This window comes from Talpa europaea (genome assembly GCF_964194135.1).
Source record: "Talpa europaea genome assembly, chromosome: 2".
Taxonomy (NCBI): domain Eukaryota; kingdom Metazoa; phylum Chordata; class Mammalia; order Eulipotyphla; family Talpidae; genus Talpa; species Talpa europaea.
Window position 1 is genome coordinate 35442052 of NC_140068.1, and position 16988 is coordinate 35459039.

Here is a 16988-nt window from a genome sequence, read left to right on the forward strand (position 1 = left end):
TTTTGGGAGTATAGATCCAACTACATGGAATAATTTTTATTTAAATTTCGTGGTACATTATTTTTAAGTAAACAGTACACCCATGAAGTGGGTCATCAAACTTTAAACAAACTGATATTATCTAGTGAAACTTCCATTTCTCCACCCGACTCTCTGCTCTTTAGTATTGTTTGATTATAACAAGTCTTTCAAGTGGTATCCTTTGGGCATTGATTCATCTGAAAAATAACTTGTATTTTAGTTTAATATTTATTAAGTGAATAAATGAATGAATATGCAAAGCTCCAGGTTGGAAAGGGAAGAATACGTCTATTTTATAAATCATTTACAAAACACAATATTTGTAATTCACAGAGCATTTACATTCTGCATTCTGTTTACCCCACATTTATGTGTAAGTTTTTAAAGAATTAAAACACATGGAGCTTTGCATATTCATTCATTTATTCACTTAATAAATATTTACTGAATAATTACTGTGTTTCAGGAGCTACAAAATTGAAGAGTTCAAAATGGGAAATACATCAGAATATGGGAAGGGACTTTAGTACAGAAAACTATTCTAATATTACCAGTGAGTAGTTTAATTTTAGCCAGAGTATTTGGAGATTTAAAATAACGCCAAGTAAGGGCTAGCTTAAACAAGAAGTAAATTTAACATTAGTGGCACCACTTTTTAGCTGTGGCAAATTGTTCATGGGGTGTCACATTTCAGGTTAGTAAGAAATGGTCTGTGACATGAAGGTAAATGTGTCTGCAAGCCTACCAAATTAAAACATAAACCACACTAGCAGATCACCAATTTCTTCCTAGGTTTTCTTTGCTGAGACCTGGAAGCCATATAAAGGTAGCTGCTGTTGCTACAGAAAATAGTTTGAGAGGGAGTTGTTTTTTGAGGTCTGCAGAACTTGTGTAGTGCATACCTAGATGTGTGCTGCAAGGGTTGAGTGACTAAAGGAGAAGCAAGAGGAAACTGGGAGTAAGGACTCTGAGGCAAAATAAATAAATAGATAAAAATGAGTCTAAAAAATGAACAGCTTTTTACTTAAGTTTGGCTCTGTATCCTTCCATAGTATAGTCTTCCTCTCCTTTATCACCTTTTATTTTTTCAACCTTAACTTTTAACAGTCTATTTGGGCCTAGTTTTCAAGCATAATCATATAATTTACTAAGTAAAGATACAGATTGGCCCTCTTGTGTTATGCAGCCATTGTGAGTCCCACTGTGTTCTTCGACACGGCTGTATCAGCCTGTCAACAGACAGACCTTGGACACCTTAGAGGTGTTTGCAGACAGAGTTTGAAAACACAGAAGACTCTTGTGTTCTGAGCACTACGGCAAGAAAGGATTTGGTTATAAAGGTTCCTGCTTTCAGGGAATTTTTCTAGGGCTTATGTGTCAGTGTTGTGACATCACTTGTCATCATGACACTGGTAGCGGGTCTATTTATGGGGTGAATGATGAGGAGAATTTTATCCTGAAGCATACAAGTCCTGGTATGTTGTCAATGGCAAATGCTGGACCCAACGTGAATGGCTCTTAGTTTTCATCTGCACTGCCAGGACTGAGTGGTTGGGTGGAATGCATGTGATCTCTGACAAGATGAAGAAGGGAACAAATAGGGTGGAAGCCATGGAGGACTGTGGGTCCAGGAATGGCAAGGCCAGCAAGGAGATCACCATTGCTGACTCTTGACAGCAGTTGTGTTTTGGCTTAATCACCAGGGCATTCCTTCTGTAGCTCAGGAGAGACCCCTTCATCCCTGCCTGCTCAAAATAGCTCACAATGTTTATGCTCTCCTTATAGTTCTTTGGGGTCCATGTTTTCCTTATCCTCTTCCAAGTCTAGTAGATTATAAGTCAAATTTATGATTATGAAATAAGCAATAACAGCAGCAAAAAAGGAAAAGATACAAGTGTAGAGTTAAATAAGTTTTTTCTTTGATAAATCCTAACTGCTAATTTTATTTGGAGATACTTAAATGGCAGGGCTAGTAAAAATGAACTTCAGTTTAATCATACATTCATCAGTGAGTTGCGTTTACTAAGAGATAGGACTGTTGAATAATACAAATTTTGGTGTTTTTCTGTGACTATGTCCGAAAGGAAGGAAAATCAGAAAAATTACCATTTATCTGGTACATAGTCTTCATCTTATGAGAAAATTGAGGCCTTTTAAGATAAAGTCCTATTTGATCTTTTATTCTGTTTGTTAGGTTCTGTACTAGGGATTACAGTGAAAGCGACATTTTCCCTGTTCTTAGTCTAGTGGAGAAGACAGACAGGAAATAATTGTCATAAAATAGTATGATTAGTATGACAGCCAGACACTAAGAAAAGGGGACCTACCTAAATCCACTGGATAGGGGACTCCTAGCAGAAATACTTAAACAGATGCCCATGAGTAGGAACCAGCAGGGCAGAAGTGGTGGAGGAGAATGTGCAGGTTGATAGAAGAGCCTGGTCAGAGACTGGGAGGTGACCCCCTACCTAGCCTCGTAATAGTTGGCTTATTTTGGTTACACATGTCATGTATTAAGTATATGGAAATGAACATTCACACACTATTGGTCCAAATATAAATTGCAACCTCTTAGGGCACCTTGAAAATGTCAGGTAAAATTTTAAATGCACTTCATTTGACCAGCAATTTTATAATTAAAAATTGTATTTTGGTACATTTTACATTTACAGTGGCATAAGTGGGCATCCTGACATTGTGTGTTATAGCAAAAATCTAGAAACAAATGTACATCATTCTGGGATTGGATAAAGAAATCACGCTATCCATTAAGAGGCAATTCTTTGCCTCTACTGAAAAAAGAATGAGTTAGACTTAAAAAAATACTGGAAGGTGAAAGAACGTTCTGCAGATGGATCAGAGGAGAGTAGAGCTGAAGTTAATTTGGTTTATACATAGGAGCTGACTTGTCCACACAAAGAGATAATGAGAAGGAAGAAAATGACATGTTTTAGGAGACATTTAGGAGATGAAAACCATACATCCTTTTTAAACAGCTTGATTGAAATGTAATTAATATACCATACAGTTCACCCATTTATAGTGTGCAATTCAGTGGCTTTTAGTATATTCACAGAGTTGTCTATTTATTAACATCAGTTTTAGGATATTAATATCACCTCAAAAGAAACCACATTCTCCTTACCCATCATTTTTAATAGACCTATTCTGCCAACCCTAGGTAACCGCTAATTTTGGAAGGTATAATATTTTCCAGGGCTCTATATTTTCTTTGTGTATTTTTTTTACAGTGATTTGTTTTTATTAGCTTACTTTGCCAAATAATTTCTTTAAAAAAAACTCACTTTAATGTAAAGTATCCTTTTGTTCTTGTTTTGGTTTGTTCTTCTTTGTATTTTTTTTTTTTACAGAAAATTTAAAACATACACCAAAATAGAAAGATGGTCAATGGTAAAACAAATTTATACAAATTACAGCACATGGTGGTCTTATTTCAGCTATCACTTTTCTGCTTGTCCCCATACCTCTAGAAATATTTTTAATGAAATCAAGAACTTCATCTTAACTTATAATAATTCTAATATTTATTGGGAATTCACTGTGTACAAGGCATCATGATAAGAGATTTATATGATTGCTATAGATTAAATCGGTGATATTTTGACCATTCTCCAAGCTGTTAACCCTTGCTTTTACTAGCTATCAGTCATTGGTGAATACTACTATATTTTTGCATCTTAGAGAGTTTCACAACTCTGATAATGGATACTCTAATAACTTGACTTCTAGGTTATTATAGTGAATTAGTGGGTCACTTCACCCTAACATTGATAAAAATTATCTACTGTAAAATTTTGCAATGTGAGGTTTTAAACATTTTACAGTTTTTTAAATTATAAAATCCTTTTAAGGTAAAATATAATGATCTTTTTATTGATAAAAAGTAAGACTTACAGGACATTACTAATATACCCATGCTTATACAGCTATTCAAGTGGTGGAGCTGAGATTCTCCAAGTCTGTCTTAATTCTAGAGCTCTACTTTGATCCAACTGTCTCAGATATTTGTACTTGCAGGAGAAACCATCAGGAAAGATGCCCAGAGAGGTGTAGCGTAGGGTAGTGTATGAAACCCTAGACTGAGAAACAGGAGACCAGGAGTCTATTTTGAGATTTGTACTTAGTCAAGTGATTTAACCTTTATGCACTTTCATTCTTCATTTGCATATGGGAGTAGGTTAAAGGTTATGTATGTAATAGTGTTTTAATTGTGAAATCAAATAATTGCAATGCGGTATTAAAACATTTACATTTCTTTGCAAAACAAACATCCCTTTTCCTTTGTGCCCCATCTCTACTTAATTTTGGTTGTTAATCTGCATTATTACCTAAAGTGAAATATGACACCATACATGATTTAGCCTCTTTAGATACATACTATCACACCACGCCCACTGACAGAAGACTCATAACCCTCTGCTGTCGTTGATTGAGCCCCATTTCCCTTCTGCTCCCCACTTAGCATTCCCCCCACTGTAGCCTCAATTTTCCTGTCAAATTGCAAGGTTTTTTTTTTTTGTTTGTCTGTTTAGTTTTGTTATTTGTTTCTTTGTAGTCCACATTAAGTGTGAACTGATCTGGTGTTCATCTTTCTCCTGATTTATTTTGCTTGGCATAATCCCCTCTGGTTCCATTCATGTTGTCACAAATGGCGAGATCTCATCTCTTTATAATAGCTGAGTAGTATTCCATTGTGTCATATGCCACATCTTAATCCACTCATCTGCCCTTGCGTACATACATTTCTGTTTGTGGTTGTACAGTTGTCCCAGCACCATTTGTTGAGGGGACTTTCTTTTTCTATTGCACTTTTTGGCTCCTTTGTTCTAAATTAGCTATATATTTAAGTTGGGTATACTTATGTCCTCAGTTCTATTACAGTATTGTCTGTGTGTCTATTTTAATTATAATTCCATACTGTTTTGATTACTATAGCTTTGAAGAATAGTTGGGATTCTAAATGGGTAATATCTTCATTCTTCTTTTTTCTCAGGATTACTTTGACTATTTGTCATCTTTTGTGATCCCCATATAAATTTTATTAATGTTTGCTCTATTTCTTTGAGAATGCTTTTGCAACTTGGATAGGGGTTGTATTGAATCTGTATATTGCTTTGGTATGATGTCCATTTTAGCAATGTTAATTCTTCCAATCCACATACAGGGAATAACTTTCATTTTTTGGGTTCTTTCTTTCTTTTAACAATGTAGTACAGTTTTTATTGTGTCAGTCTTTCATCTCCTTAAGTTTATTCCTAGGAATTTAATTCATTTTGATGTGTGTGTAAGTGATATTTTTTTTTCTTGATTCTGTGTCTTCTAGTTTGTTGTGTACAGGAAGGCAGCAGATTTTTGAACATTTATTTTATAGCCTATAAGTTCACTATTCTGATTTATTGTTTCTAAGAGTTTTTTAGTGAAGTCTTTAGAGTTTTTCTGTACATTTATGTAATCTGCAAATGGTGATATTTGTACTTTTTCTTTCCTGATTTGGACTTCATATTTGAGCTAGCCAAGACTTCCAAAACTATGTTTAATATTAGTGGTTAAAGTGAACATTATTGTTCTGTACCTGGTCTTGGAGGGAAAGCTTTCCATTTTTCACTGTTGAGTATGATGTTAGTTGTGAGTTTATCATATATGGCCTTTATTATGTTGAAGTATGTTTCACAACTTTTTCCTGCATTAAATGAATTTTTAAATCAGAAATGGATGCTAAATCTTCTCAAATTCTCTTCTCAAATTTGCATTGATTGACAAGATCATGATTTTTATCTTTCCTTTTGTTGATGAAATGATGTTGATATTGATTCCCCATCTATCCCTCGCAACCCTAAGTGACCACTTATCTTTTCCATCTCTATAGATTTCTTTGTTTTGGACATTTACTATAAATGAAATAATCTAATGTGTGGACCTTTGTGACAGACTTTTCGTTTAGCATAATGTTTGCAAGATCTCTTCATGTTGTAGCATGTACCAGTACTTCCTTTTTTATTGGTGTATAATATTCTAATGTATGGATAATATCATACTATGTATCTTTTTAGCATACAGACATTTGATTTGTTTCAGCTCTTTGGCTATAAAGAATAATGCCTCTGTGAAGCTGTTTCCATTTCTTTTGGGTATATACGTATGAGTGGAATTGTGTGGGCATATCATAACTCTGTGTTTAATTTTTTTCAGGAAATGCCAAATTATTCCCAAGGAGCCTCCAGCTTTGTATGAGGGTTTCAGTTTCTTCACATCCTTCTCAACACTGACTGCCATTTTGAATGTGAAGTGGTATTTCATAGTAGTTTTATTTTACATTCCCCAGTGACTAAATGATTCTGAACATCTTTTTATATGCTTTAATAAGGCCATTTATGTTATCTTCTTTGTAAAAGTGTCCAATCACTTTTACCCATTTTTAACTTTGGTCTATACTTTTATTATGGGGTTATAGGAGTTCTTTAAATAGTTCTTTGATATACATGTATATTAGATACATGATATGCAACAATTTTCTCCCATCCTGTGGGTTGTCTTTTAACTTTCTCTATGATACCAAGTCAAATTTGTAAAATTTTTGTTGAAATATACAATATATTTTGTTTGGCTTTTTGGTGTATCTAAGAAACCACTGCCTGACTTAAGGTCAATAAGAATTTACCCATAGAGTTTGAGTTTTGTAATTTTATTTGCTATTTTTTAGGTCTTTTAATTTTGAGTTAGTATTTGTGGTTGGTATGAGGTAGTGGTTCTACTTTATTCTTTTGCCTATGGCTATATAGTTGTCCCAGCTGTATCTGTTCTTTTACTTCTTAAAGTAGAAATTATGATGTGCATTCTAACTTGACCATCTATTATGGTAAATGGAAATCTTTTTCTTTCTCTCACAAATATAAGGACCTTAAAACATTGGAATGGTGATCTGCTTCTGTTTTTTCAATTATATGTTTTAGCTGCCAAATACATTGGCTCTTTTTTTTTTTTTTTTTTTTTAAGATTTACTTATTTATGCATACAAGAGCTGAGGTGTAGGCCAGAGGTGTGGGGAGGTGAGAGGATTCACCAGAAACAGAGTGTGGAGCAGAACAGGCGGATTGACTGATATACATTCCCCAGGGGAGCCGCAGGTGAGACAGGAGAGGTCTTCTGAGCCATGTGGGTCAGCTACCTGGCTGGGGATTGAACACCTGCTGCGGTGGTGGCTGTGGATAGCTTCATCAGTGCTGAGACTTAACTAACCCCTTGTGCCATCAATGAGGCCTTATATTGGCTCTTTTTATATGCAAATTAGATAATTGTTTTTAATGGTTTATACTTATTTCTTTGTTCTTATATTTAATTGCAGGCTTAGTTAAAAAAATATATTACTTTTTGCAACTCAACACTTTTCCTTTTTTCTGAAAGAAACTATAAAGGAATTTTGGTAGTTCTCTTGATGAGTTTGTGGTAGTAAGCACTTGCTTCATTTCTGTTTCTATTCCATTTTGCTTAGCAAAAAATATATTTTTCCCTCAATCTTGAAAGATAGCTCACCTTTCCAAACAGTTCTTGGGTGACAGTTATATATTCTTAATCTTTTGGAGATATTAGTTCCACTGTATTTTGAATTTCTTTCTTACTGTTAAGAAGTTGGCTCTCATTCTGAGAGTTCTTATATGAATAGTCTGCCTTTGCTCTGTGGCTCACTTCTCATTGTGTGGTGTTTCATAGTTTTTTTTTTTTTATGATAAACTTTAGTCCTGCTCTGCAGTTGTGTGTGTAATATTGAAATTATAACCCTTGAAAGGAAGGGCTGGATCAGTAATTTTATTGACAATGACATTATTGCATTGCCTTTTCTACGTAGCAGTGTGTGTGCTTCGCACATTCCTAGAAGATCCTTTGAATTATTGTTGAACCAATTTATAAAATTGTTTTCCTACCAGTGTGTAACTTAGAAAATTTAAAAATATTTACCTAAAGACATAGGGAATACTTAAAATTGTTCATGAATCTTTTGAGAAAATGGATGCATGTGGCATAAAAATGATTTTCCACCCACATGCTATGATTTGATCATGACATTAGTTTGAAGAGCAAAAATTACTGTGATGTTGTGTAAAACTTTATTATTGCCTTTGGGCTAGGGTTAACATTTTTTATTTAAAAATGTAAAATATTTTTATATTTATGAGGGTAAATATATTAAACTTATACTTTAAATCAGAATTTTTGGATACAGGGTTATATACAGGCCATTTGTGTATTCTTTGAAAGTGTCTAATTTTTTTTTAACTGTAAAGGCTTGTGATTTGTTGTTGTATAGATTTATAGGTGTGGTCTGATTGAATTAATTCTTTTTTACTATAGGGAGGATGGGAAAAGGCGGGAGTAAGATCTTGAAAGAGAGTGGGTGTAGGAGCCTCACTATTCCTACATATGTGAACATAGAATCAGTTAGACTCCTCTTAATGGATAAGAATGAACATGACAGTGAAGCGGAAGTAGGGATTTTATTCAGAATTAAAAAATAAGTTATCTTAAATATAATTCAGTTTCATTATCAGGTTATAGTAGTGCCTTCTCTTACAAGTTGAAATTGTTTAAAACCATCAGCTCTTCTATTGATACACTGTCTTTGAATGCTATGGATCTTATCCTCTGGATTTCAAAAGGACTGTCCTCTGCTGGTTTCAGATTTCATTGTGCAACTTATATATGGACTAGATGTCATCATAATAACTTGCATTTGGAATTTGTGGCTACAATTATGTAGTATAATAAAGCACATTTATTTATAATTGAACATCTTGTTAGGGTAAAATAACATTTTTAATGTTGAAATTATTTTCTGTACTCAACTCAGATACAATGATTCTTTTTTCAGATACTCATTATCAAGTATTTAACTCCTTGTTAATTAATTCATGTGCAAATGTGTGCATGTGCACGTGTATAACTAAATCTTAATCTTTAGTTTTGATAGTGATAAATTCTGAATATCAGAGTAAATCAGTTTTTACACAAGCACTCAGATGCTGGTAATGGTTCATCTTAGGGATACTTAAGCTTGAAAGCTTCAGAACTGGAGTTAGACCCAGGAGGAATGTAGTGAATAGAGCAGCAGAATCATTTGTTAAAAAATGACATTACTGGATCCCATGCTACTCCAGATCTCAGGTAACATTTTTTGTATGATAACGTTTGAGAACTTCTGATAAGAAAACTTTCAGGAGTAAGTACTCTGGTCATTGTAATGTTTTGTGAAAAGCATGTATCAGCTACTTTCAGAATTTTTGGAGTAAATACTAGACTGATGTGGAATTTATCTTTGTCATCAATTTTTGATTTTCTATACAGTTGGGGAGTATTAAATTTGCAAAGGTAGACAGGAAAGTAGTGTATTATCAAGACATACGTGGCAGCCAGACTGGCTATGTCTGGTCTCAAAAGGTTTCAGTTGTGACATGAAAAGTGAGACAGTCACCTGATATATTATTTAGACTTTAGTAATAGTGTCCTTTGAAAATTTAAAACTCTTTGCGGCTACAGAAAATAGCAGTTTTTTTTTTCTTTCAAACTTTGTATAAGTTAGACTAAGGAGTAAAGTTATATTCCTTGAAAACAAGTTAAAATAAGATATAAAGTAAAATGCAAAAGCATCTTTTTCCTTTATCCCACTTTCATTGTACAAGAGTTACCTTCATTTATTAAGTTTTGGGTGTATTCTTCAAGATCATTTCTCTGCTTATGAATATATATGTACTTACACACATGTGCATCGGTATTTGTAGTCACGTACATATTTGCATGTTTTAAACATTGATATATACAAAAGTGCACTCATTCTTCCGAAGGCTTTAATAATTTATGTTCCCCATGGTGGGATAATAGCAGCCTTTAATCATGTTTTGAATATGATAGGAAATGCACTTTTACAATTAGTGAATTTGAGCATTTTAAAAACATATTTTCTATTTGCATGTCTTGTGTCATGATGTGATTCTTGATTTTCCTATTTTAAAAGTAGGTTGTTGCTGTTTATTTGTTGGAGCTCTTTGTATAGTATGGCTATTTAGCCTTTTTTCTATTATATTGAAAATAGTGTTTACTTTTAGCCTTTTCACTGGTGTAATAATAACTAATATTTTGCTTTATGCCAGGAATTCTCTTGAGTCTTTTATGTATATTTCATTTAATCCTCACTCTTTTTATTTCCACTTGTTGGTGAGGTAGCTGATGCTTAAGGGTAAATAACCTGTTTGAGCACATACAACTGCTAAGTGATAGAGCCAAGATTTGAATTTAAAAAGGCTGACCACCATATTAGACTTAACCTTTACACTGTACCAGAAATGTTACTTAGACATGTTGTTAAATGTAAAAACCTGAAAATTTCAAATTAGATATAAAACATGTCTTTTGTATTAAAATGATCATAGTCTATTGAAATAATTTTTTTAAATAGAACTAATATGTTGTTAGTAATAGTAAAAACATATGTATATAAACATAGATAAAATGCTGTAGCACATTAGTGCAACTGTTGAATAGACTTTTCAGGACATTTTAGGACTTGCCTTCAGTAGCACATTCCTCCTTTTTCTTCTTCCATTGATCACCATGGACGTCTGTTACCTTCCTGTTGCCATTCGTTTTGCCTTAATCCACTCTAAACACTGGAAGCACAGTTTTGATTGTATCACTCACTCCTTGTTTGGAAACTTTCTGTAACCACATTTCTTGCTGAATGAAGGCCAGGCTTTTTCCTTAACAGGGTGTTTTATGATTTGTACATTGCAGCTTCATCTTTACCTTTCAGGATATCATGAGCAACTTTTTCACATTGCAGATAAACAGGAAAATTTGTTTTTCTTTTGGAGCCTCATTCTCATGGATTCATGCTTGGATCAATTAATGTTCTTAGTTAGCAGAAGAAACTCACTGGCTGATTGAGCAGATGAAGAAATTATTTAAAGGTATTCGGTACCTCACAGAAACTTTGAGAAGGTTCGGAGAACGGGGTTTAAGGTTAAGTTTCTAGGTAATATGCATCAGATAACCTCTGAGAACTGTCACTTTCTGGTCCCAAGTGCTGGAAGAAGCCACCAGCTGCCCAACTGCTTCTGTCTGGGCAGGAACTTGATTTTGCTTTCTCTGCTGCTGCCCTTTTGGAGGCTGTTGCCTCTGCTGTTGCCTGTTCCATCCAAAAATGGTAACTTCACCCAGAGTCCCTGTCCTTAAGGGACTCAGTTCCAAACTAAAATCTTGTGCAGGTGTTTCTGATTATCTGTGTCATATTTATATGTCCTCTGAGGGAATTTGAGGTCTAAATACCTTTTGCTAGATTAGGCTTATAATGTGGGAATATTTCTGAATATGAAAATGTTTCGCAGAAGCCAAGGAGAAGCTTGACTATGATAAATGTCTACTAATGTGCTTCTGCTCTTATATTCCTCCATCCCTAAAGGTTTTTGCTTTTCATCTCTGAGTGAATAGATTCTGGCAAAAAATCTATCAGAATTCCATTTTTTTATATTAGTGTGTCTGGCTTATTTTCATGTGAATTTTCGATTGATTTTCTCAGTATTTCTTTTCTCATTACTTTTTAAAACAGTATAAAAATCAACAAATAATGCTTAATATATTTTAGTGAGGGTAATACAGTATTCAGAGATATAGAATAAACTGAAAGTTGCCTTTCACCTCTCCCCCTTTCTCGCTCCCTCCCCCCCCCAAATTGCTGTTACCTTTCTTCATGTTCTTTTTCCTCAGTAGTAAAAACTCACAAATGACATAAGCCAGAATTTAAAATCCTGGAATATATCTGGCCTTGGCAATAAAATCCTAGTGCATATTTAGCCCCAAATGACTTGAAATACTACACTTATCCTGTGGAACGAGCCAATGATAATGATTCATGAAAGAGACCCCAGGTCAGGCAAGAAGGAAAGCAAATAGAGATGCACCAGTTACGTTCACTCTTCCTGCCTCCTCATCAAAACTCTTTTAAATTGGGTTTTAATATTGTTGAGAACTAATCAGCATTGCAAATAGAAAACTCTGGTTATTATTATAAATGTGATTGGAGGCCTGAAGGCTGAATGGAGGCAAGTACCATTTCCTGATGCTATTGGAAGGAAAAGCAATTAATTTAAAAGTAAAAAGTTATAATCTTTGATTTTAATTTGGTACATTTAATGACAATTTGGCTCTTGATGATAATTTCATTGACTGTAGAGGCCTTTATTTATCTTTTGAGCTTCCATAGGGCCTACTAAAACTCTTCCTGTGTGTAGAAAATGGTAATAGTGGAGACCTAGCCTAAGGCATAAGTGTGTAATCATTTTACAAGTAAAAAATTTTAATTTGAGAATTTAGTGAATGTACAGAGAAAGATAGGAATCACTGTAGATTCCAAGATTTCTAACTTGGGAGAGAGATTACTGATCATGCAATTAAGGGACACTGGGAAGTTAGGACCTACTTTTTATCTGCAAATATATTGCTGGATTTCTGATTATTTCCCATTATTACAGATGCTCCTTTATTTCTGATTAGAATTAGCATTTAGAGAATTGCTGAAATGTTCAGATTTGATATAGGTTCCCACAGTTCAGGAAAAACAGAAAAACAATATTTTCTGATAAGTAAGATCTCTTAGTAAGGAAATAAATTTTTCTTTTAATGGCAAAATACTTAGACTTAATAGGGTGAATATTACCCTGTTTTCTAGTCATTTTTTATCTGTACATTAGATGGCAAATGGGCATATATTTTGTGTCCATTTTTAGACAAATGTTTGAAAGTATATTTGGTTTGTTTCATAAAAACTTAAAGTATGGTAATGTTGATAAAATGCTTCTTTTGAAAAATGTGCTGGGAGACCATGTTCAGATTTTGCCTTAGCATTTAGCCCCCCCACCCCCCATAATTGTAACTAATTTGGCATTCTTTTCTCTTTTCAGATCATTCAACATCAAGTGGCACATTATCTTTTAAGCCTAGTCGATCATTGATTACTCTTCCTACTGCCCATGTTATGCCGTCCAACTCCAGCGCTTCAGTTTCCAAACACAGGGAGTCATTGACATCAGATGGGTCAAAATGGAGTACAAGCCTCATGCAAACATTGGGAAACCACAGTAGGGGGGAGCAGGACTCACCATTAGACATGAAGGACTTTCGGCCCCTCCGGAAATGGTCATCTTTATCCAAACTCAGTGCCCCAGATAACTGCAGCCAGGGTGGCATTGTGCACACAGAAGAGTCAAGGAGTGGTTTGGAAAAGATAGAGAGAGGCAAGACTCTACCATCACAACTGAGGACAATTGGGTCTAGCTGCTTACATGATAGTATGGAGATGCTTAAACTTGAGGACAAGGAAATAAGTAGAAAACGATCATCAATACTGGATTACAAATACAAATTTGAGAGCTATAACAAAGAGGACTTTAGAACTTCTTCCTCCAGTCTTAGAAGACAGACTGTAGACATGACATACAGTGCCTTACCTGAAAGCAAACCCATTATGACAAACTCAGAGGCTTTAGAACCTCCAAAATATTTAATGCTTGGTCAGCAGGCAGTCAGTGGAGTTCCCATTCAGCCTTCTGTGAGGACACAGATGTGGCTTACAGAGCAGTTGCGGACAAACCCTTTGGAAGGTAGAACTACAGAGGACTCATTCAGTTTAACTCCTTGGCAGCAGCAGCAGCAGCAGCAGCAGCAGCAGCAAATTGAAGAGTTTCGACAAGAAAGTGAAACACCAGTTCAGGTAAGGCTCAAAATCTAGTGCTTGCTTCCCCCCAGTGGATGTTCTGAGTATGGTAGCACAAGTGCAGTGAGCATATGACAGTGTGTTTGTTCACAGACAGATCTTTTCCTTTCCTCTGTGGGTTAATAAGCATAAATATTATAAACCTGAAAAATATTACATCAGTAAACTAAAAGCATTTGAGACTAATTAACATGAAAAACATAAAGCCTTATACCTAATTGGTTATTATTTCCTACTCATTTGTTAAATGGGCTTAGAGACAGACAAAACAAAACATGCGATCTAAGGAAATTTAAATAGAAACAAAGGAGCTGGCATGATAGAACATTAACTTGGGAGTATGAGGTTTTGGATTTATTTCTAGTTATTTCAATTTCAGAACCTGAATGATTCTCTACCTATCACTTAATTTCTTTTTTTTTTTTTAAGATTTTTTTTTATTTATGCATACAAGAACTGGGGTACAGGGCAGAGGTGTGTGTGGACAAGAGAATTCACCAGAGACAGAGTGGGGAACAGAACAGGCAGATTGACCGAAATACACTGCTGAGGCGAGCAGTGGGCAAGTCAGGAGAGATCTGCTGTGCCATGTGGGTCACCTCCCTGGCTGGGGGTGGAACTCATGTTGCAGTGGCTGTGGAGATCCTCATAGTGCTGTGACTTAACCCCTTGTGCCACCAGGGAGGCCCCCCATCACTTAATTTCTCTGGGTCTTCATCTGTAAGATGAGGAGGTAGAACTGAAGTGATTTATAAAGTTTTTGTAATGGTTGCTATGTGTTTAGGCCTAAAAAATAGATGTGCTTACTTTTTAAAGTTAAAGCAGGTATCAAGATTTTTTTGTTAATCAGTTTTAGGAAAACATTCTATGAAAATACTGTATATAAAGAAAATAGTTTGTATCTGCTAATGAACCATGTAAATATGTAATAGTCTTGATTTGTAAATGTTTTTATTCTAATAATTTTCTACAGCTCATTTTAACTGGAAAACTAGTATGTGTAGAATTGTTTTATAAATCCTGTCATCCATTTTTTAATTAAAATTTTCTGAAGCATATTCTTTCAGTTATAAAAACTTCTCTAGAATAAAAAGTTAAAATTACTATTCATTTTTACCCATAATAAAAAGCAATAAAGATTATTTTATAAAAGGTTAAGGAAATCCAGGAACATCTAAATCTTACACAGTGTGAAAACACATGTACAAACTTGTGCTATATTCACAGGAAAACCCTTAACCTACCCATGTGCCTGCTTGACTTTTTTTTTTTCCCCGGACACAGTGCTTATACCTTAAGTACTTTTAAACCATATAACCAGGTAACATCATTATGATATCTGAATTACAAATTAGAAAAGAGGAATTTAACCAGATTTGTGTTGTTAATTCAAATGATTTAAACATAGGAAACCTAAATTTTTCAAATATTACCATATTTTAAATGATCTCATATGCTTGTGATTATCAGAAGACAGAGATCAGGTAGTTGTTTTTTCTCATGGTATCTTTATGCCTAATTGGAGTTCTCAGAGGGGGCAGAGTATTCTACTCCAGGCTGACGTAGGTACCACAATAGAAAGGTAAAGTCATGATATTGGGTGAATATAAAACATAGGTACTAAATATTTTCATTCTGCTTGGAGGAACTTTTGCTGCAAAAAAGTTTTCTCCAGCCTTAAATCAATATAGAGAAGCTGCATTGTGGAATAAAACTTGGTTTTAAATATTCTTTCCAGTACAAAGTATAGAAGAAAAAGCTAGTAATTAACAGAAATTGCATAAAACCTGGAAAAAAACAGCTTTCTGATTTAACCTTTTTTGGGATGGTCTGTTTGTAGTGCTTTTAAGTTTTAAAGTGGAAAGATGAAACCAGGTAAAGAAAACTTACAATTGCAATATTTAAATGACTTCTTTTCTAATTCCCTTCTTAGACTATAATAGGAAAAAAAAACATCTTAAATAGCTTCTTCCTGGAACTTCCAAGTAGAATCTTGGAAGTACTCTTCTTAGCTATTTCTTAATTATTTCTTTAAAACATTGGCTTCCTTTTAGTCTAATTTTTATATAAAGGGAAAGTCTTAATAAAGATGAGTTCATCTGATAAATTATGAGAACATATGTGATTTTCAGGCACAACTGTTAAACTCTCACCATGAAAAGAAAACAACTCTTTTACAACTAAGGAATTTGGCCAAGAGTCACAATCTTAACCATCATAGATTTATGTAGAACTTTGTAACTCTCAACAGTGTTTTATATCATTTGCTTTTTTTTTTTTTAAACTTTTTTTTTTTTTATAGAGGCATGTTTTTATTTATTTATTATATTTGTTTGTTTGTTTTGTTTATACATGCACTGGGTACAGTCAGAAGCGCGGGAGGGTGAGAGAATTCACCAGAGCCAGAGTGGGGAGCAGAGCAGGCAGAGGGACTGAAGTACACTGCTGAGGGGAGCAGTGGGCGGCAGGAGAGGTCTGCGCACCATGTGGGATCCTCCTCCGGTGGCCGGGGAGCAGCCGGGGATCGAACCGGCGCCGCAGAGGCCGCAGGCAGCTTCGCAACCCAGCGCTCAACCGCTGCGCCACCGGGGAGGCCCCTATATCATTTGTTCTTAACAGCTGCCTTGCCCCCTCTCCCTTTCTCTCCCTCAGAAAGTTAATACTGTACCATGGAAGTTTTGCTCTTTTTAGGACTCAGTCCTCAATAATTATTATTATTATTTTTTTAATTTAACGAAGTTTTTTTTTTTTAAATTTATTTTTTCATGCACACAAGAACCGGGGTATAGGCCAGATGTGCGGGAGGGTGAGAGGATTCACCAGAGACAGAGTGGGGAGCAGAACAGGCAGACCCACTGTAACACACACAGCTGAGGGGAGCAGCGGGCGAGACAGGAGAGGTCTGCCACGCCACCTCAATAATTATTAAACCAGCCTCAGTTTTATGTACATGGTATTCCTTGTACCATAGTTCCCCACTAGATCACCCAGCGTGCAGGTAGTATAGTTGGGTTTTTCTCTGTGAATGAAGAGAAGCCGCTGTGTCCTCAGTTGGTAGATACAGGCCTGCAAATGCAGGGTCCACCACTCTCTGGTTCATTCCTCTGTTCTACATCACCCCTCTCCCCCCACCTTCTTCAAAAGCTATCTGACCTGTTTGAAAAACAAACACAACTGTTGTCTTTTCTTT

The 16988-nt window shown here is 35.0% G+C and overlaps 1 protein-coding gene across 1 annotated transcript in view; it reads left to right on the top strand.

Annotated features, from left to right (window-relative positions):
• Positions 1-16988, top strand: part of CEP85L (centrosomal protein 85L) — a gene marked incomplete at its 3' end in the record, with an annotated part of 106152 nt that overhangs the window by 21898 nt on the left and 67266 nt on the right. Inside the window, exon 3 of the mRNA XM_084228104.1 lies at positions 12987-13795. Coding sequence (XP_084084230.1) covers positions 12987-13795 — 809 coding nt within the window. The remainder of the gene's footprint in view (positions 1-12986; positions 13796-16988) is intronic.